The following is a 23044-nucleotide window of genomic DNA, read 5'->3' on the forward strand; positions in this document are numbered from 1 at the left end:
AAGTTATCCTTCACTCTTTAAACTAGGCTATTTAGTATTCATAAAGCACCTACACTGTCATTCAAAATTTATTAAATCTCAGACTACAAACTCTTGTATAGCTTTTGATCTCTTCTCTTGTACCACTTTTCCTAAGATAACTTCCCACAGATGTTGGTGCAAACAAAGGAGAGGGTTTATAGGAATATTTCAAGAAATTACCAATATTCCTTTATGAAAAATAAATAGAGTCCATCTAATCCACACTTAAATTTTAGCATTTGCTTTTTAAGTTTAAACAACAGCAAAAGAAAACAGAAAAACTGCAAACATCGATAGATTTAGTAAATTAAAATTTTAGAGCCGAATGATTGACAGAGAAAAAAGTTTGCAAATAAATTTACATTCATTTGATTGCTAAGTGGTCAGCTGTACATCCAGGTTAATACATCAAAAATTGGGTTCTTGCGGGAACCTGCTTACCTCAACCGTAATTATTATAAGTGTATCTATTTTTATTATAAACTATTATTTTCAATGAAGCACAAATTGATTTAATGTTTTAAATATTACTAACGTGTCAAATAATACATATCTTGCAGAGTTAAAAAATAAAGTATTAACTTTAATAAGCCAATTAAAAAAATATGTCCGTGTATATCATGGGACCTCATTCTTCAGTAAGTGGACCATCAACATTTTATTCAGAAGAATCCGTTAGTCGAAACCATCTTTTCGCCATGTACTGTTACTGTCGACCAGTAAACAACTTTGCTCGATACTTTGATGGCCAAATTATTTTTTAAGTGCACCGCATACAACATAACCATCATTTTAATGAAAAAAAGAAAATAATTTAAATAGTGTTTACTTTGTGATGGCGTGAAAGGCTTTACGAAAATGTTGAAATATGCCCAAATACGTGATCTTTTCTTTGGTACTTTTAATCGCTTCGGAAATCGATGGAGTTTGGAGTTTTTGGAAGTGGCAAAGTATTGGCGACTTATGGAAACGAAAGACTTTGCTTGAAGATGGAGAAAATAAAGGATTTACAGGTGACAAAAAATTAGTTATAAATAATTTGCACTCTTAAGAATTTCTTGCACTTTTTTGGGAACATCAAAATAATTTAAATTATGAATGTCCTATATTGGTTTAAACTTTAGAAGGGCGGGAAATCTTTATTTTCTTTGGAGCAATAAAGTAATTGCATTTTTTTAAGCAAAAGGAATTAATTCTCATTTTATTCAGGAAATAAAATAAGATTTTTATTTTTCTTAGGTTGCTAAAGCCGCTTTAGAGTAAATTCTTATAAGAAGTTGGAGTTACTTAATTCTTCTATCAGGAGTAATTTCACTTAGAGAGCTGAAGTTCTTTAAACTGCGGAAGAGCTAAGAAGATGAAGTCAAGTTTTTAAAAAAGGTGCAGTCAGCAAATTATAAAGTTAAAACCATTTATAATTATGGAAGTCGTTTGGTTTATTCCCTCTTTCATATAGATGGTAGGAGAAATTGATTCTAATTATCTTACATATTTGAGAACTTTACAGCCAAACATAAGGTATTTCGTCCAAAGCAATTAAGTCTTTTAGACTGATAAAGCTGCTTTTAAATTTTTCTAGGCAGCAGATATAAGTTCTTATTCTTCCCCAAGTTATCTAGCAATAACAACAAGATGTGCTTTTCTTAGATTGTAGTTGTGCTGGAGCTACTCCCTTTAAGAAAGGCAATTAAGCTATTATTAATTTAAAATGTATTCCCCTGAGCAGAACCAGAGTTATTCTGTAATTTTACCAGACTGTGAAAGCATTTTTTGTATCATTATTTAATTATTTGTTTGAGTTATTTCTTTTAAGATAATTTATTCATCTAATACTTTTTTAGCGGTTATGGTCTTGGATTTCCGTCAGGCAGCAACCTACATTTTTTTAAATTACCAGAGCATGTTTTTCTCAGATCATCGAAGTTTTTAATTAATTCATACAACTAGAAATATGAAGTAAGTTTTTCGAGTCAATTAAGTCGGTTTAGGTTTTTCCAGGTACTAGGAGATTAATATACCTTGCTCGGGATAGACTGCATCTTCACGATAAGGCAAATACTCAAAAAATCATCTTTGAACAAGAAAATTCATGAATGCCAGAGAATAGCTGGTATATTTGCAGGTGTTAAGATCGTTACACTATAAAACAAAACTTTACTTGCAAAGTTATAAACAAATAGAACAGTTTCATATAATAAAACTCAATATCTTAGAGGCCTTAGAGTTTCTAAGAAATGAACTTATAACAGTAATGATGAACTTAATAATAAGAATAAAAATCCTAATTTTATCGAAGCAGCAGCAATTAAGGACTTATGTTCTAGTTTTTTTCAGCAGTTGAAGTCTTTTCTTATTTCTTCTAGATATTAGAAGAATTTTTGTTTTGTATAATTCGGACAATAAGAGTAAGAATTTAAATCACTACTTTTTTCTTTACTTCAGTATTAGTAAATCATTTAATTATTTGATATAAAAAATAAATATTCCATTTTTTTACAGTAAAAGTTACAAGTAATTTGTGCCAGACGCATGAATTTTTTCCATCCTGAAAATATATTTATTCTTTTTAAAATATTTTCTTTTGCTTCTTTCAGGTAGCAATAGAAGTTCTTGATTATTTTCAGATACACTGCAGTGATTTTTTTCCATAAATGTAATTTTATTATCTAGTCATCTCAGTCATTCATTTCTTTTTTATAATAATAGAAATTATTAATAATTTTCTATATAGTTTAAGCAATTTCTTGTTTCTTTCACACCACGAGAGTTACAATTTATTTTTTTTATCGACCTAATAAATATTTATTTTCCTTAAGTATCCAGATTCTTGGCCAGTACAATTGGAAATATTTTTTATATCTTTTAGGAAGTTAACAACATATAAAATTTAAAAAAATATATCAAATTACAAATGTATTTTATTTTTGTATCTTTTGAACAATTTAAGCAAGCTTTCAGCTAAAAAGATATAAAGTTGCTTCTTTGAAGTAACTAATTATTTCCTTCACACAGCTAGACTAACTTTTAATTTTTTAAGGCACTAGGACTCAATTTTTATTTTATCCAGGTGATAAATAATTTTTTATTCAACCTATTTAGGACTTAATATGTAATTCTATAAAGCTTTCAATAAAAGAATAGCGTTTTTTGTTTCGTTGACATAAAAAAATATACACTGTCGCATTTATTGCGGAATAAGTATTTGTGGCTAAAAGTAATTAATCAAAAACTAAATTGAATGCCTTAGCGTGAAAACGATGTATGCCACATGCAGTAGGTTTTAAGAAATCGCCTGTAGAAAATCATTTTTAATCCACAAAATCAAAATTAAATTCTTTTTATTTGAATTCGGTTGTAAAAGATAAACCACCTTACCTAGTCTTATACCAATAAAAATGTTTTTAAAAAAATCACCAGATTTACTTTTTTGGAATTTAATTTGCAAAGAAATGTGGCTTGTATCCTTTTACATGAAAAAATAAAGGTAAACTGAAAAAACATAAAAGTTAAATGAAAAATAAATTAATTGTCATCACCTAATGGGTAGTCTTCATCCAAATGCTCTATATCCATCGGTAATGCCCCTTCTTGACTAACCAGTTTTTTTGCGCCAATATCCAAACAAAAAAAGATGGCTTACTTCAGGAATATACGGTAGCAAAAGTGATAAATTATCAAGTTTTTTGGGGTTTATTTTTATTGGCTCCATATATTTTTGTTTTAAACATTCTGTTAAACATTGCCTTCTAATACCTTTTTTTCTAATATTTACATTTTTAAAATTTTCATTTAAGTAATGTTTTATCTTTAAAAGGTTGGGATTTACGCTGTCAAACTTAAAGATACAAATTTTGCTAAAGGCAACTTTTTCTTTTTCATCGGTAAGCTTTTTTTTAGTAATATTTCCTTCTAAAGATTTGAATGAAAAGAAGTCTTCTCTCTTCATTACAGTAACTTTAAACGGATTGGTTCTCTTACCCTTACTTACTGCATCATACCAATGTGCTGGTTCATATACTGCCTTTATCTTCTTCATATATTTCTCTATCATAGCAAAGTCCCTATCGGACGGAAGATGAGTATGACCCACTACTAAGAATCTATGCTCTATGGATTCAAATACACCTTCTGTAACCAACTGCTTCCACAAGCTCATTAAGACCCAGTTCTTATTTTGACCTCCGCAATTATCTGTATATACAATAAGGTTTTTGGGGAGGTGTTCTTGTTCTTTGAAATGTTTAAAGAGAATACTGGAAATCTCATCGCTACCTCTTTTACCAGTATTCTCAGACCACATCTACATATAGCCCTTATCATTTTCACAGTCATGGACTCCAAGATTATATACCCATGCCTTCCTTAAGTAAAAAGCAGGACCAGTTGTTAAAGAGGGTACAGGGAGTGCTTGCTGAAGGTCAAATGATAATACATATGTATCCTTTAAAGCAGCCATTTTTATTTTATCCTTTAAAGTATTTTGCATTGCTTCAGCGCATCTTAAATGCAACTCCTTTTCTGTCTTTAACTTCTTTAGAGATTCTTCATCTTCTTTAGAATTCTCAATGTTTATATCTAGTTCATGGCATATCTTGCAGGTATCGCTTCTTGGTAGCTTAAATCCTATATTAAACTCAGAACAAAATATCCTTTTATTTATCCTGACTTATAGGTATTATATTTTTTTCAACACACCAAGCATTATAATAATCTTAGTATAAAGAAGATATATTGGGGTCATGATTAATGTAAGTTTTATGAGGATTTTTTTTCCTACTGTAATGGCTTGTGTATTTTGGAATAATATTAATATGGTCTCGAGCTGACTGGCAGGCCTCCTCCGGTATTTTATTATGACGCACTAGAAACTTCCCTCGTTGATCTGGTTTAGGTGTGGTTAGGCATTCAAGCATTCGTTTGTGCAGAAGCTGTAATCGCTTCTGAGACGTCAGACCATGAATGGAAATAAATTCTCTTTTACATATTTTTACATCAAAGCCATTGACCCTCACAAAATAGTAAAAACTAAACTTCCGAGACAACTCTCTTTGTTTTCTTGGGGTATGAACGTTTTCTTGGCAACTGCTTTATGTTATGAAATAAATACGCGTTTTGCTTGTCATAATCGCCAATATTCCAAAAATCGTCAAAAATTTTATTTTCTGTACCTTGAAGCAAAATCCTACAGTTTTTGCAACCACATGGTGGACCTAAGACTCTGGCTTCAATATTTTTGCCTTTTTTATTTATATAGGGCGAATCAAGATTTCGACGTATTTTTCTTAATTTAGATCTTTCGACGTTTTTTTTCGCCATCTAGTTTTGTTCCTTTTTTCAGGGGTAGGAAGCTCAGCAGGGCGTTTTTTTCTGGATTCCTGTAAACAAAAATCCGCTATATATGGTTATTTTAGTACTCTGACAAACATATTGGGATGATGATAACAAACAAAGTAAATGTTATGTCAAAAAAAATAATATTATACCTGTGAAAAATGTCATATTCCCGTAAGGGAATTGCCATAAACATTATTACAGTTATTTTAAGAAAATACACAAAAATAATGGCAAAAATACATACAATTTTCAGAAAAAAGGTATATGCCACAAATTAAGCCAAATAAGTTTCAAAATAACATAACTAAAATTTTCAGTAAAAGGGTTTAAGCCACATAACCTCAAATACATAGCTGTTGCTCTTCACAGGATGATGCACTGGATTCATTTTCACTCTCTACGTAGTCTCTGTCTTTTACACTATCGTCAGAATTCCATCCACCGCTATTTTTTTCACTAGAATTACTTGAAAACTCTTTAAACTCTCGAGAACATCCGGTACGTGGGCTACTCATGATGGCGGCTTGTAACCTTAAACCGAAAATTTTCATCACACAGCAGATTTTGTGAAAACGACACTTTAGCACTATCGTAGCGCTATCTATTGACCGATCATAAAATATGCTGTATGTGGCTAGTACCTTTATTTCCGAGTAATTTCAAATAAAAAAGTCGGGTATAAGGATTTTGTGGCTTGCATCCTTTTCACGCCAAGGGCTTCAATTTATATCACTGTATCAAAAAAAGGTAAACCATTTTCCAATAATATTTGAACTGTTTTCACTTTCATACCGCGGCACATCTAACAATCATGTTTAAAACAGGAATTAAGGCTTACGGAGCCCAGAAGGTATTATTAAATATATCCCTCATTTGGTTAAATCAAATTTTGAAAAAAGGGATTTATTCAGTAAAGGAAGTGATATTTTAAGAGTTATCTAAAGGGTTAAGGGTAGAGTTTGGTAATTTGTGAAGATGATTTTATACTATATTAGTGACAACTTCGTTAAAAGAGTCTGATGTTAAAACGGAGGAAACCATTGAGTCATAATTTTCAGTATTTCTGGTTTTATTTATAAAATATTACATTTTGTCAATAATTGGCCAATAATAAACAAATAAAGTAAAACTAAATCGATAGTCATAGAGAAAATATTGATATAGTTAATATAGAAATTAGTAATACTTACTAAAATCTATGGAATTTCAAATTCTACACTGGTACTGGTACAATGGTTTGCCTCGCCTAGCCACTAGGGTAACAAATCTTGCTCATGTAATTAATTCATAAAATTTGATTCAGAAAACTGCATAATAAAATAAGTATTTCCAAAAGCAAAGTTACCAAATTCGTATTAAAATTAAAGACGAAATCCAGTTTATTCGATCTGATTTGTTATATAAAATTGACGATTCTATTAGGTCGCAGAACAAATTACTAAAAGAGATCGATAATGAATTAATTAACCAAAGGTGGAAGTGCATAAGTGTATAAAAGTTCAGCCAACCAATAAAATAAACTGAAAATTATTCAAAACTTCTTATTTTAAATTACTTTTAGAGCTGCTATCAAAGTAACATTACAAAAATATAACTTCTTTGCAAGGGAAACTACTGCCTGATTAGGTGGGGTATTTGGGTCTCGAAAAGAAAAAAAGCCTTTTAACATTGTAACATTTTATTGATAAATAAAATGTTACATGGTAAATATAAAGAGTTATGTTATACTATTTAAAAAACTCTATCTATAACTTCTTCGCAACTAATAATAATATCTGTATATACTGACTTTAGCGCTGAGCCATTAAGTCGTTCGTTCCTCCTTTGTTACACTGGTTTCTTCCGGACTAGCTATTATTGCTCTTGCCGGTCTTCTCAGTTGCAACTGCGTGCTATGGTAGTTTTGGCTCCTATATTTCTTTTCTCTGTAGCATCTGGGTGCTGAGATTGGATTTAAGGATTTCTAACTTATTTCAGGATATGAAAGAGTAATTAGGCTTCGGGGAAAGGTTGACAGTTATCTTTGGGAGCAGCCAGAGCCCGAGCACCACTCTTCGCAGAAAAAACAAAGCTTGAGTGAGTCGGGCGAAGGACTGGGCGATCTTCGTCCTTTGGTTTCAACTTAGATACTAAAAGAGCTGTTTTAGTGAGTATATTTGAATTCGGCGGCTACTATCGCATTACGCCTTTCCATGGCCGGTTTTCGCTTGGTCTCAAGAGAAATTCTCCTATTAGGTTGTTGTCCACACTTCTGACTTTTTCCTTGAACTTCGAATGTTTTTTAAATATGTATTCTTGAATAGTATCAAGTTTACAGTGAGAGTGCAGATCAACATTCCTTACAAAGAAGGGTTCATTAGTGAAAATCCTCAAACACTTCTAAAACACCTGAGGCTTTCTGATATTCGTCTTCGTGGTATTCCAGTAAATGTTTGAGGCGTAAAGCAGCTTAGGACGTAAAACCTGTTTATAGACTATTAATTTATTACTCAGAAAGGAGTAGAGCGGATGAGTGGTTCCATTGCATGAATTAATTTGTTTATGTTGTGCATTTTGAAGTTATTCTTTTTGTCAAAATATACTCCTAAGTACTTGACCTCATCTTTCCAGGGGACCAGCGTGCCCGAAATTATCAAAATTGGGATATTGCGGTCATGCTTTTATGTTATTAGAATAGCGTCTATTTTCTTGCTATTTCATTTGATTTTCTAGCTGTTTGTCCACTCTATAATTTTATCTAGATGACTCTGCATGTACGCTGATATCTGGACTAAATTTTTACAGGTCGCAAAAACACAAGTGTCGTCTGCGAATAATGCGACTCGCGAATAGTGTGTGCTCTTTAGATGGTCCGCTTGGTATATCTTAAATAAAACTGGTGCGAGCGGGGAGCCTTGGGGAACTCCCGCTTTATTTCTGTTATAAGAGGTGATAGTTCCATTTATTTTTAACAGTAAATTCCCTGTCGTTCAGGAAATTTGTAATAAATTTAGTGAACTTTGCGGACACCCCAAATTTCTGCAACTTATATATTAAACCGTCATGCCATACTCCATCGAAGGTCTTTTCGATGCCGAGTGTGATCATGGCAGTAAAGCCCTTTGCATTAAAAGAATCCATCAGACTCTGTTGTATCCGTGCAAGTACTGCTTTTCCACCATTATTTTGAGTTCATAATCTGCTTAGTACCGTCTTTTCAAAGATTTTTCCCAGTGATGGCAGCAGACTAATGGGTCTATGACTTTCCGTTTTTTTTATGTTTTTATCCTGTTTAGGTATTACTACCACAATTGCTTTTTTTCATTCTACCGGAAAATAGCACAGGCTGATGCATTTCTTATAAATGGTTTTTATATCCAAGAGTGTATTGTCAGTAGTGTTTTCAGCATTTTGTTATTGATTTCATCATGGCCTGGTACTTTCCTATTCATTTGGTCTTTAATTACGTCTCTTATTTCTTGTAGGCTTATACATTTGGAGTTTGGTAATGCATTTTGTGGTAGGTTATCGATTTGTACGTTTGATACTTCTATTCCTTCACGTAATTCGGGATTATCTGGTATATCGTTTAGGTCAAATTGTTCTGTTAATGATTTGTTAAAAGTTTTTGCCTTATTCCAGTTCGAGTATAACAGAAGACCGTCTTGGTTTTCTATAGGCGGGAGCTCTGTTTTTGTTCTCCCTCTTAGTATTCTTGAGATCTTCCAGAATTTTGATTTGTCTTCTTCAGGGAAACTAAGGAAGTCCATATTTTAAACCGCAATGTTATGGCTTAAGTTTTTTGTGACTGCTATATCTAGAATATTAGGAGTCGTATGGTAATAATGTGCAGGGTCTTTTGGTGCTACTACCTGTATGGTATTTTTGCTCATGAATTTTTCCAGTGTGCGCCCTGTTGCTGTCTCTGCTCTGCATCCCCAGCTTCTATTTTTTACATTCCAATCCCTTGCCGCTATGGTGAGGGTCTCTTCTCTATAAAAACTGTCTAATGTTTCTGTTCTGAAGTATTGAGATGATAGCTTATATACTAAGATGATGAGAACCCCTTTGTTTCCTAAGAATATTTTAACTACTGCGTTTTCTATTGCCGGGTCTGTATTACGTTGCGGTACTTCTTGGTGGGTAATGTTTCTTTTGATTAGTTTTTCTGTACCCCCGCCTACTACAATGTTGTTATTGTTTAAGACTAACTACTCAATGTTGTTATTGTTTAAGAACTCACAAAGTTCGATGCGTTTTGGGTAAAGCGACTACGTTTCAATTGACAATATTCAGGCATTTGGTCTACGAGTTTGCACCAAGAAGCAACTTTATCGTTGAAAGTGGAGTGCAGAGGGCTTTTTTATTTCACCGCGTATGCAGTTTAAACTTTTTTTTAAAATTAGTTCTAAATTTTTAATAGTAGAAGCGAGTTCTTGAATAGCAGTGTCTCTATTAGATTTTTCTTGAAGCATTTGAAGAACTTCAGCTATTTATTCATAAGATAATTCTACCAAGCGGATAACGGATTCGTGTTTTTTTTTGTCTCACACAGACCAAGTAATATCTTGTGGCGTTTTCCCTCACTATTGCTTTTTATAATATTTTTTAATACACCGGTTTGTAATGACGACATTCTAAAAAGGCTTATAGCGGATTTTATAGTTTCTAATTATGGGTATTTTACATAAATCTGCGATCACTAAGTTTAAATTATGAGCGCTGCAATGAACAAATTGGGTTTGCAAATACTTTTCGGAAGTAAGCTCTCATACTAGCAGCGCCTTCACACCCTTCACCTACAAAACAATCCAAATCTAAATCAAATATTTTTAATGTCAACAAAATGGTATTGGTTAAGCCTAATGCTGTAAGTCACCAACTACCATAAATCACGAAAAATCTTCTTACTCTAACTACTTGGAATTTTTTTTTCATATAAGGGATGCACAATAATAGTTGTTTGTTTTTAGATATATTTTCAGTTTTATCAAGTATTAGTAAAAAAATATTGCTATTTTTAATTGTGAAATAATACTTTCTGGAACAATTTCGTCACATTGATTGATTTAAAATGTTCTGCCTTATAATGGCAATAACATGGTTTTTTTTTGTGTAACTCAAAGGTCTCTTTGATTTTTTTCCAGATTCTGCCTGCCTTTTCCACCAATGCGTTCACTAAATCAAATTTTTACCTTTTCAGAGTATGCCAACCAGCCATACATATTTAAGCAGTTCCTCTGAAAAGATCTTTTCTCTGATAAAAGAAAGACAAAACTTTCAGATGAAATCGAGCAATTTTTCAAAATTTCTAATTTTAAAGTATCATCCAACAAAGCATGACCTATAAAAATTCCCGTATCAATAATGGAATTAAATTTGCTTGTCACTGCCGTTCCAACGTGAACACGCTTATCGGGCAGTTTTTTCATGACAAAATTTAGAATCGATGTTTGTCCTTGACGCTTCATATCTGTAATAGGAATAAATATTAAATATGTATAAAATCCTATTAAAAATCAGGAATGTGCGTTTATAGAGAAAGATATAGAAAAATATTTTTTTTACACCTTTTAATATTTTTTGTGTAAAAATGGAAATGCGATAATACTATGTGTTATGCGTACATTTTTGCTATTATTTATAAAACAGACACACAAATATTTCGTATGTAAACATTCTTTTTTTTTTAATACATTTAGCAGATAAAGTCCTTTTGGTAGAAAAAACACAATCTTTAAGAAATGTATTCATTGATAAATTGACATTTGCCTTGAGCGAAAAAGTTTCACTTTGTTTTTATTTGCAACTTTTTTTTTAAAAATGAATGTTGATGTATTGGGAAGACTTATTGCTCAAAAAAGACATTTAAAACAAATGAAAATAATGCGGGCAGTTTTTTTATAGTAAGAAGGTTTTTCCATTAGAAGTATTGTTCGAAGACTGTAAGAAATAGGCTCCATAAAAGTGGTATGCGGTCAAGATTTAGAGCTGTTAGGCCACAATTAACCAGAGCGCACCGAAGAGCCCACCTGAATTTTTAACGCAATCATTTAAATTGGAACATGGAACAATGGGGCCATGTTCTGTTTACGAATGAGTCCAGATTTAGACAAGTCACAACGATGTCATACGTGTGAGAGCTTGAGGACCAAGAGGTGAACGATATCTGGATCAAAATGTAAAGGAAACCGTTCATTTTGGAGGTGGCGCTATTATGGTCTGGGGCAGTATTTCTTTAACCGGACGAACCAATTTACATGTATTTCGTGGGGACCATGTAAACGCTCGCCAATATTTAAAAGACATTATACAATCTTACATATTGCCTTTTGCCCACGAGGCAGGTCCAGATTTTATTTTACAGCAAGACAACCCCACATTTCCAGGCTAATAACCGAATTCCTTTAAGAGCAAAATATTGAGGTTTTGGAGTGGCCAGCAAATTATCCCGACCTTAACCCTATTTAACATCTTTGGAATCACCTTAACCCATTTGACCCTGAAACTATATTTTTCCAAATTTGTATATTTTTTTCTTAAAAACGGTCAATAGAAGGTCCCATAAGTTGAGAAAAAATCATGTTTTTTTTTTCAATTTCCAGTTTTGGAAAAAACGGCGGTCTTTTTAAAAGGACGGTAGGATAAAGGGCTACTATTAGAAAAATAAGTAAAGACTTAAAAATATGTTTATATATCTTACAAAATGCTTAGCAAAATACTTAAAACTTAAACTTAAAAACTAATTTGTATGATAGTCCACAAAACAGTTTTTTGGGTAAAGACCAACTTCACATTTTTGGCACACAAAATTTGCTTTTTTGTGGCACACAGCACATTTCCGCTGATTCTCGTGATATGTAACTAAATGATCTAGTCTATCGTAACGTGAGAATTGGAATGCAGTTTTTGGTAATTTCGAAGGTCCTCTCTTAGTTGTTTTCCTGTACGTTTCGAGCAGCTGTGTCCCTAGGTCCCTTCTAAACTGAAGTTGGTCAAGAGTACCACCATTATTCCTATGGAGTTGCCACGAGTTTTGTGAGGCCATGTCTACACAGTGGGAAAATAACGGAAAATACCACCTTTTACCTCGTACTGAAACTCTATATTGGCTTATGTTTTGGTCACTACGGTCTACACCTCCCATATTTTCGTTGTATGCCTTGATCAATTGAGGCTGATCTATATAAACATGCTTTTTTTCAGCCTGTGAAAATCGTTTGACCTTATTTACTGGCAAAACTGAACATGCATTGGTGGCTAAAGTAACAACGCTATTGTCATTCCATTTGCATAATGCGATTTCATTATCGGCAACACCCCATTCAAATGTACCTCATGTCTTTTTTTTTCAGAACTGCCGCATTACTAAATGGAGATTGTGGGATCCGGTTTTCACGTATAGTACCAGTTGCCTTGATGTTCCTCAATTTTAGCTCCTTTAGAAGTGACAAAGATGTGAAAAAAATTTCAAAAAATACGTGAAAGGGCTGGTAAGGCATTTTCTGTAAAACATCTGCATATTGGAGAACAACTGACGCTCCCAAACCCAGGTGTTTATATTTGTCCGGAATTGTTGTCGACGCACCTTGGTAGGGATCAAAATAAACAATGTATCCAAGACGTAGGGTACCTACCCAAAATTTATACCCCCACCTTATAGGCTTGCCTCGAATAAATTGCTTACCGCTATGTCTCCCAAAATACAGTATTATGGCCTCATCAAGGCTGTGATTCTCTTCAACTGGGGCATAATCAACATTTTTTTATTTAGACTCTTGAAAAGAGGACGCAGTTTAGAGTACTTGTCTTTTTTATCAAGGGAAGTATTATCACTGCAATGAAGATTACTCATTATGAATTGAAATCTATCTCTGGAAATAGCGGCTAGTATAAGTTTATTCTGGGTATCGTTGCAATTTTGCCAATACATATGTCGCCTTGGAACAGTTGTATATCCACTGACAAGTAACACCCCTATGAAACAGTACATCTCGTCTGCAGTAACGTTACCGGGGCGGTTTTTTTGCTGTGCATAAATGTTGTAAAATTGACAATTTCTCCTACCAAGTTCTCATCAAAGGAAAGGAAGGATTACTTTGTGCAGTTTGAACTGATTGCCATTGCATAAACGTAGACTCTAAATCTTTATTGAGAGTATAGTCAAACGTCTTTATGTGTTTAGGTCGCCTTTCAACAAAAGTGGACAGTGGTAGATCGTCATCACTGTCCCAGTCGTCTTCACCTTCTATGTCAAATTTAATTTTCGCCGGAGCCCTTACTTGCACCCCGGGTAAATTATTTGGTACTACATCGTCTTCAGCCCCAGAATCTTCATCGGTATCGCAGTTTTCGTTGGCATTTTCGGGTGGAAAAATTGTAATGCCTGTAGGAATGTCCGACGTAGAGTCATTCTTCAATTCCTCTAAGATTTCTGCCATGGTTAGTGGCTTTTTTCAATACCTGTAAAAAACCACATAGTAATATATAATCCTACCGTCCTTTTAAAAGGACAGGTTTCTTTTTGAAATCCTTTTTGAAGGACGGTAGGCGTAAATGGGTTAAAAGAAGGATAAGGAATCACCAGCCCTCCCAAATTTTGAACCAACTTGAAAACATAGTTCAGGAAGAGTGGCATAGTATCAGAAGGGAGACAATTGCAAATTTAATTGAATCTATGGCCCGTCGGTGTGCAGAGGTCGTACGAGCTCGAGGAGGCTATTCACATTAGTAATATTTTTTTTAGAATAATTTAATATTTTTTTTATTTTAATCATTATCAAGAAAAGATTTTTGTTATTGTTTTTAGTAGATTCTTTAAAAATTGATAATGGTAGTTTTTTTGTTGAGGTTATTGCTTTGTTGTGATGTTATAATTTTGACAGTTTTTGGAAATAAAAATAAATATGCAAAATAGTTAATTACAAAAATGTTCCTTATTTCGTTTTGAGTAGTTTAGATAGCTTGATTATAAGATTATGGTTTATTTCAAGCATTTGCAGTATTTTATATAGTTTATCTTACGTTGATTAAAGGATCATAGCGTACAGGGAGCACCTTGTACTTGACAAAATATGCCTATTAGTTTGTTGGCCAAATGGCAACTGGAACATTTTGTAGATTTAAACTATGATAATTATCGAAGAGTTAAGAGCCCGATAAATCTGAGGAAAAGTTCTATGATAAGTGAGTCAGTTCTTCTTGATAAGTGAGTTAGATGTAGAGTCAAATAAAACTCATGTTTTGGATTTTAATATTGCCGACGTTTCGGCTTATATTAGACCATCCTCAGGGCGCTACATTAGATATAATTCTGTATTTTTTTCCTCAACTTATAGAAAATTATAACAGAAACTTTAATATAGATAACAAGATACATAATTAACACATTTGCACTACATAAACGGCTATAACGCACGTTTTAAAAAGGTTAAAACAATTTTAAAAACAAATTTAAAATAAAATATATAGTTGTTCTATTTTTTTTTATTTACTGAGAACATCATTTAAAAATAAATATCATTATGTTATTAATAATTTTTTTTTGTATACCGAGATCTTATTGTTTTAATAATTTCAGGAAAAAAACATGGAATGGTTTATTTTAAACACCCTAATATAATAATAACAAAAGCAGATAAAGAAAATACAATTTTAATGTATTTCATTCAACTTTATAAATTAAATAAATTAGTTGAAATACTTTCCAGCTCTCTAATATCTGATTTTCAAATAATAAAGAAAACTAAAATGCACAAATGTTGTTTTTTCCTAAAATCTATTTTCTTTCGAAAATATACAAGAAAAACCATTTACTTAGGCCTAAAGTTACTTTTGTAGGCTGTCCGCTATATAGTCTCTTTAAATATCTTTCTAATTTATTGCAGTATTCTTTCGGAGAAAACTAAAAAGTGTACTCGAAATTCTTTTGAATTAGTCACAACACTTCAGAATTTTATTATACCCCCAAAACTCCTAAATTATATTCTGATTCTACTAGATATATGGAGTCTTTTTTTACGACAGAAATTTTTAAAGAATTTTCGTCAAATAGCCCCATAAGAAGTAGTCGCAAGGCGTCAGATCTAGAGATCGCGGAGGCCATAGTATGGTACCTCTTGTGGAAATAAGCCGTTCAGGAAAAGTGTTTGTTAACTAGTCCTGCACTTGTCTAGCGTTGTGAGCGGGACATCCTCAAATTAACATCCAAGTTTCGTACAGCGGGTATAATATTTTGTTGCAATAAAAGTAAATATCTCTCAGAGTTTAAGGTACCATCAATAAAAAAAGGCCCTACAATGTAATTGGCTAAAATACCAGCCCAAACATTTACCTTTTGCGGCTATTGAGTTCGTAATGGTACACTCAAATGTAGATTTTCCCGAGACCAATATCTCACGACTGAAGAATTATGTCGACCTAAAAGAGAAAAAGATGACTAGTCTGTAAATAAAATATTACTTGTGAAGTCGTCATTTTGATCAATTTTTTCTCTTAAGGTTTCACAAATCTCCAAGCGTTTTATTTGATCTTCTGGAAAAATGTCTTGAGTGTTTTTAATTTTTTAGGCTTTGCACTTATTTCTTTTCAAAATATCACGCATTGTACGACTTGGAATATCAAGTTCTTTAGAAATTTGGGAGCTAGAACAAGGTTCACTTACTTCCACAAAAGCACACACCTTGACCTTTTTTTCAATCCTAGCGTCAGGTGTTCGACGAGGTTCTTGATCGCCACTAGAACATTTTGTACACCGATTTACACATCCCGACTGCTCAAACTTATGCCAGATATTATAAATTGTTTTAGCAGTAGGGACTTGCTGATCAGGATATGCAAATATAAAACGGTCGATAACTTCTTCTGCACTATCCGCATGATAATACCATTTAATGATATTAATCTTTTGATCAACAGTGAAAACCATTTTTATTTTATTACTGTATCCGTCTTCGTACCAAAGGTTGAAATAAATTGTAAACATGATCGGCTAACACGTACATAGGTATGCGAGGAATTGCAACCGAACTTTAACCGGCTGATAAGCGCAACGACGACGTGATAGCCGCCCAGGGCGGAGCTAAGTTTGTTCTCGCTCTACTCCGTCTCCTTCTTACACATTACGCAAAAATCATATTCGAAATTTTTCAACCGCGGAACGTGTATAAAAAAGCGTTGGTTAAAAATACACAATTTGCAATTTGATAATAAATCAATTTGTTTAATAAATTTCACCTTTGAAAAAGATTATTTTAATATTAGGGGTAATTTCTATAAACATATTTTTGGATTGGAAATGGGTTCTCACTTTGGGATCTCGCCACTTTGTGCCGATCTAATCATGTTGGAACTACAAAAAAATTACTTGTTGCAACTGCCTTTTAAGGCTCCCTTCTTCAAATGGTATGTAAACGATATCATAACTTGTATTGCAACTAATGAATTTCAAACTGTTCTTCGAACTTTCAATTCTTTACACCCTACAACTTACTGAAACAACAATAATAATAAGATCTCATTTTTAGATGTATTACTTACAAGAACTAAAATAACACAATTAAATTGGACTGGTATCACAAACCTACCTTTTCCGAACGTTTTCCCGGTCTATGCATTATTTTAAACAAAAAATAAATATAATAAAAAACATAGAGCCTTGGAACTGACACAACCAGATTTTTACATAAAAACATTACTTTATAAAAACTGGTATCCGAAATTAATTAACAATGTTTTAAAATACAAACCGCTGACACAAAATTGCCAAACAGTAACACCTACTAACAATAAAAAATAATATTTTTAAATTCCTTATGTCAAAAATCTGTTAGATCGAGTGACTGATACACTTAATAATGAAAATTATACTACAGCTTTTCAATATGAAAATTCCGTCAAACAATGTACACTTCATTAAAAACACCGACTACTAAAGAACTAGTGGGTGGGGTTGTTTATAAGATTCCCTGTTTAGGCTGTGAATTACAGAACATAAAAGTAGTGACTGGCCAGAAAATCTTGTAACTTCAAAAAATAATACCCAATTTTCAGGATGATATAAAAATCTTGGATAAACAATCAAATTGTAAAAAAAAAATAATATCAGAAATGTTGCGATATATGAAGAATCTCCGTATCGCTTGACTTCCAACTGTAAAGAGTGTAAAATTTTAATATAATTAAATCATTAATCGATTCCACTCATAAAGTTCTAAAGCTCTAGTTCAGAGATCTATTAGAATCTTTGAAGTGTCGCAGATGCCGCACTAAATAGTCCGTGCGCCTATGTCGTATTTATTGTCGCATGATATACATGTTTAAATGGCAAAATTTTATATAATTTTTCTATGAAATCATTTTTAATATTCGTAAAACCCCATGTTTTACACTATTTTTTATTTTTCCTTCAAAAATTTCAATTTTTAGAGAGAAAATAATATCAAAAAATTGACCGCCGACTAAAATCCAAGCATCTTACAAAACATTTTAAACACTCCCAGCACTCACAGACTTCTCACCTCTTTTTAGCCAGTCTATTAAACAAAGATAAAACACCTGCGTTCTGGCGATTCCTGCTTTAGGCTGTGCAAGTGATTGTGTATCTCTCTCTATCCCACTGATTTTGAGGATTACGGGGCCGTACCCAGATAAATTTTTAGATTTTGTATTACTTTCCTTGTGTTTTTAAAGAGATCTTTAAGGATGGGCCTATCATACAGTTCTGTTGGATGGGTCTATCACCTTTAATAGTTGGGAGGGGAGTCATGTGAGATTATTATTATTTGATGGGTTTTGCGGTTTTGCTTTATTACACGTTTATGAAAGTGGAGAATTTAGAATTTGGCCTGTAATCGTCTAAATTTTTTGCAGTTTCTACTGTGAGGAAGTCTGTTTTTTTTATTTGGGTTTGTGGATTTATTTTGGTATTATACCTTAAGACCTTAAAATGTTTCAATCCTAAGAAAATAGGCAGGCAAATTTGGCAAATAAAGAGGAAAGTGTTTGTGCGGGCTTATGAAGACCGTGGGTCCACAAGAAAGACAATAACATTTGTGATAAAAACAATAAGAGTGATCTGGACAGTGATTTAGACTCACATAGTTCTGATAGTTTATTTTCTAGTGTTAAGGAAGCAAAGGAAGACGGAAGGGAAGAAGAAGCTACAGGGGAAAAATCAAGAAGTTTTAAAACGTAATTATTAAAGTACGGACGCCAAATGAATTTGTTTAAATGTCTATAACAATCTAAGGAATGATCCTCAATTCACAAATGATTGTAGTGCTTTGCAAAAAACAGCATTTTGATAGGGGTTCTCTTTAGTACAATATGCTATTTTGTAAAAAAAGGATTAATAGAATAAAAAGGAAAGATGCAGGACAATCAAAGGGACTTGACATGGATATTACCAAATTGCTAAGGGAAGTTGTATATTCTAAATACAAAAACAATGAGGTTCTGACCATAAAGATTCTCAGTCTCAACCTTGCGGAGATATCTGATAAAACTTGGATTTAAGTTTAAGATGGTTAAAAAAAGGGCTGCTGTAATGAAAAGTACTTGAATTGTCAGGTGGCATATAGAATATTTGGATAAAATTTAAAAAATTTGGAAGGAAGAAAGATCCATATATTATTTAGACGAAACATAGTATGATACATTTATGATTGATGTATCGTTTATATTCCCTGGGAAAAATTCCCTTTTTTGCCATAGTAAGAAATCCATATTTTTATTAATTAAACAAGTTTAAAATTTTATTTATTACAGTTTTTTGTCCATGATTTGTCTTACAGAAACACTATAAAACCAGTTTAAAAAAAGACAAAAAACAGAGTTTAAAAAATAGTATTAACTCGTTGGGCCAAATTCAAATGAGTAGTTAAATTTATAAAAGTATTTAGTATCCTCACTGTAATTTTAGAAATAACTTTTCATGAGTAAGTTATTATAATAATATATCATAATATGTATAAATTAAAAATAAAAACAATTATAAAGGACATTGAATAAGGCAGACAAAATCCTCGTTAATAATAACCACCGAATAGAAATAAATCTCAATACTCAAAAAAAAGAAATATATAAAATTTAAAGACAAACAAAAACATTTTACCTTTTTGTGTCAAAAAGTAAATCTTTTATGCCATAATCCAGAGAATAAATGAGCCTAAGTAATTTGTACCACCTATTGTCTCATCACTTATTATAAACACCCCACTGATTGACACTAAAAACTAAACTTATTACATTAAAATTTTTGGTTAAACTGATTTTACGTACCGAAATCTTATCTTTAAATTAAATATTATTTTGCTATCAACTATCCTGAATTTCTAGCTTTATAAAACTAAACCCAAAAATCCCGAATAATAAAATTTTAAATACAAATAAATTTTAAGGCCGGACCTGTGTAACTTTTCACGCTTGAGTGGCTGGAACTGAGGTCAGACGTCCAACAAAATAGTACGTGAGCGTATATAGTAAAATTTTACGAATCAAATGTATAAATTAAAAAAAAAAATTGAAAACATTTATTTATTCAATGGAATGATTTAATATAGCTTAGAATATTACTTTATGACTCTTTCCACATAAAATTTTGCGATTTAAGCATGCATGCCATGTGACAATACAAGCAATACCGGCACACTGACTATTCGCGGTACATTAGAGATTCTAACAGATCTCTGAACTGGACTTTAACCAAAAAGACCATTGTATATTATGCGTATTTTTTGAGATTCTTTGTTATTTGACTGTCTTCTTTTAATTCTTAATTTTTTATTATTAACTTGCTTTAAGCTTTTTTTATAAGCTTGCTTGACCTTGTTTTTTATATTTTTTAATTTGTTTTAAACTTTTAAATAAGTGTGTTATATCCGTTTATGTAGCACAAATATGTTAATATTGTATCTGGTTGTCTAAATTAAATTTTATTTTATAATGTTTTAAAGTTCCAGAAAAAGTACACTAATGTAGATAGCGCCCTGAGGATGGCGCAATAGGCCGAAAAGTCGGCAATATTAAAATCTGAAACCAGAGTTTTATTTGAACCCAAATCCAACTCACTTAGCAAGAAGCGTAAAAGATTTATGGGTCACAAAAAACAATAATTAGAATTTCTATGGTTTGGTTATAGTATCAGTTTTTAAAAATGGTTATAAATTAATTGCTTTAAAATGTATTCTAGGAATTTATGAAGTGGGTAAAATTTAAGATTAAATAAGAAAAAAAAAACAAAAACTAAAATACTATTAAGGAATGAACGTGTATTAAGTGAGATACTTCTAATATTAACATTAAAGATAACAATATTGACTATTTTAATGGTTTAACATCTGAAAACATACTTATTTTTAGGTCATGTATTGGTCACTTATTTTGGCTTCCCGTCGCACTGCGAACTCCAAGGCATTCCCCACTCTTGCACCCTATCTCTGGCATGTTGGTGGGGAGGCGGTTCCAGCCAATCAGGTTGCGGAACAACTCCGTGGATCGTAGCATGCTGCGTCACTAAAAAATCGTCCGGCTTTCAACGAATTGTTAAGAAATATGAGGAACCGTTGGAGTAAGTACTACCAGTTACTTTTATACTTTGTACATATTATTTATTTTGTAGATTAAATAATAATAATTTAATGATTCAGCGTAGAAATAATTTAATGGACATTTTCACTCGCGAAGAATGTGGCCTTTCTAATGATAGAATATTGCAAAAAAGAATCGTGGGAGGGAGAGAAGCTGATTTTGGTCAATTTCCTTGGCAAGCTCACATAAAAATTTTGTCTTACCAATGCGGAGGCGTCTTAGGTAAGAGATTATGTCCTAAATAAATCAATCATAGAGTTACATTTTTGCTATAATCTGTAATTTGACGTAGTTTCCAAAAGATTTGTTTTAACCGCTGCACACTGTATTCTACCAGCAAAGCTGTCAGATCTCTTGGTTTTTTTGGGAGAATTGGATACACGGGATACAGGAGATGTTGAGGAATTATCTCCCGCAGAGCTACATAGGGTAAAAGGGTATGAGTTTAAAAAGTAGCATTTTTAACAAACTTGATTTAGGTAAGAAAACGTTTAATACATCCTAAGTACCAGTTTAAACTGATCCAGCCAGATCGTTACGACCTGGCTCTTTTGCAACTCGTCACAGAGGCTGGTCATAATTTCCATATTTCTCCTATTTGTTTACCCAATCCCGAATTGAAAGTTACTGGCAGAGATGGAGTGGTTGCTGGATGGGGAAAGACTGATCCCATGAGTAAGCAAAGTGGTACCAATGTATTAAGAAGTGTCAAAGTTCCTATTTTAGGTAAGTAGATATTAGTTAGAAGAAGTTATGGAACGTGGCTTACTCTAATATCTTTAGTAATTTATTCAAATAGAACGTACGATATTCCAACAGGAAATATTAGCCTCAAATAACTTTAAAAGATTGGGAGACAAATAATTCATATAGTCGCCTTCGCTCTTATCGTGCGGGTTCAAAGGTCACCACGTAATATGAATCAAATTGAAAAAACAGTGGCTGCCAAAATGTTATTTCCTTGAGAGTTTGACAATACATTGAACGCCGTCATCTGACATATTAAAGCCGCGTATACACCTTAGATCATAATTATTAACTGACGTGATGCCTTTAACGCCGTAAAAATGTCTGGGGAATACTACGTATCCGAGATTCGACATGTAAAACATACGTTGGTTATTTCCTTTCATGACGTGAAAAAGCCCATAAGTATAAAGCTCGTTGGGTATACGCCTCATCGGTATATGCCTAGAATCCCCGATATTCTGCTAAGTTGCCAGACATAATATTTACTTTTCTTTTTTGGAAAATTGTCCGAAATAGACGGAATACTCAATAACAATTTTTCTTTACGCAATAATATCTAAATCTAAGCATTTTATATTTTTTTATGAAAGCAAAAATGCCTCCCTAGCCTTTCATTAAAATTGTACATATTATTTCATTTAAAAATGGTTGTTACCTAAATTTTTGAGAAATTAGTATACGATTTAGCATGACCCTATGTATGTGCATAGCATACTAATTTGTAGATTTCAGGACATAGCGTCTAATTTTTAACGATTATTTGATCTTGTCTTATTCTTTGTTTATGTGTGATTGTGTTTTTTTGTAATAATTATTGGGGAACTATACATTTTGGTATAATGACAAACAATTAATTTGTATTGTGTGTGATGCAGTGCAGTCAGAGACCAGAAAACTACTTTCTTTGTTTAAAGGCAACTTCATGTTACAATCTCACTTTTAAAATGACATTTTAATTTTATGATTTATTATTTGTCGTTCGACCCAATCTATACGTTGCTGAACAGAAAATTAAAAAAGTTGTGTTATCTTTTCTTTTATATCAGTTAAAACTCAAAGAAAGATCAAAAATAACTAAAAGAAAGCTGGTGAATGCGGCGGGCATTTCTATCTCCCAGCCCATTCACCAAATTAATTTATTTACCTTTGTTTAAAAAGATAAATACGAGGCGAGCTACGACAGTTCTTTAAAATGTCGTTTTCTTAAGACTATTTTTTTTACACATTACAGGGCAAAAAAGATTGAAACTAACTATTAAAAAATGGAGAATGCGCCGGGCATATCTATCTCCCAGCGCATTCACCAATTTATTTACTTAGCTTTGTTTAAAAAACAATTTTTTGTACTTTTTAATCATACCTAAATAATAAA

The 23044-nt window shown here is 32.4% G+C and overlaps 1 protein-coding gene across 1 annotated transcript in view; it reads left to right on the forward strand.

The window, feature by feature from the left end:
• The first annotated feature begins 729 nt into the window (after positions 1 to 729).
• Positions 730 to 23044, forward strand: part of LOC126750220 (serine protease 33) — a 46853-nt gene continuing 24538 nt past the window's right edge. Inside the window, exons 1-5 of the mRNA XM_050459771.1 lie at positions 730 to 1034; positions 20695 to 20902; positions 20954 to 21144; positions 21215 to 21351; positions 21402 to 21648. Of these exons, the coding sequence (XP_050315728.1) occupies positions 890 to 1034; positions 20695 to 20902; positions 20954 to 21144; positions 21215 to 21351; positions 21402 to 21648 (928 nt within the window). The 5' untranslated portion in view covers positions 730 to 889. The remainder of the gene's footprint in view (positions 1035 to 20694; positions 20903 to 20953; positions 21145 to 21214; positions 21352 to 21401; positions 21649 to 23044) is intronic.

This window comes from Anthonomus grandis, chromosome 2 (assembly GCF_022605725.1).
Source record: "Anthonomus grandis grandis chromosome 2, icAntGran1.3, whole genome shotgun sequence".
NCBI classification, from domain to species: domain Eukaryota; kingdom Metazoa; phylum Arthropoda; class Insecta; order Coleoptera; family Curculionidae; genus Anthonomus; species Anthonomus grandis.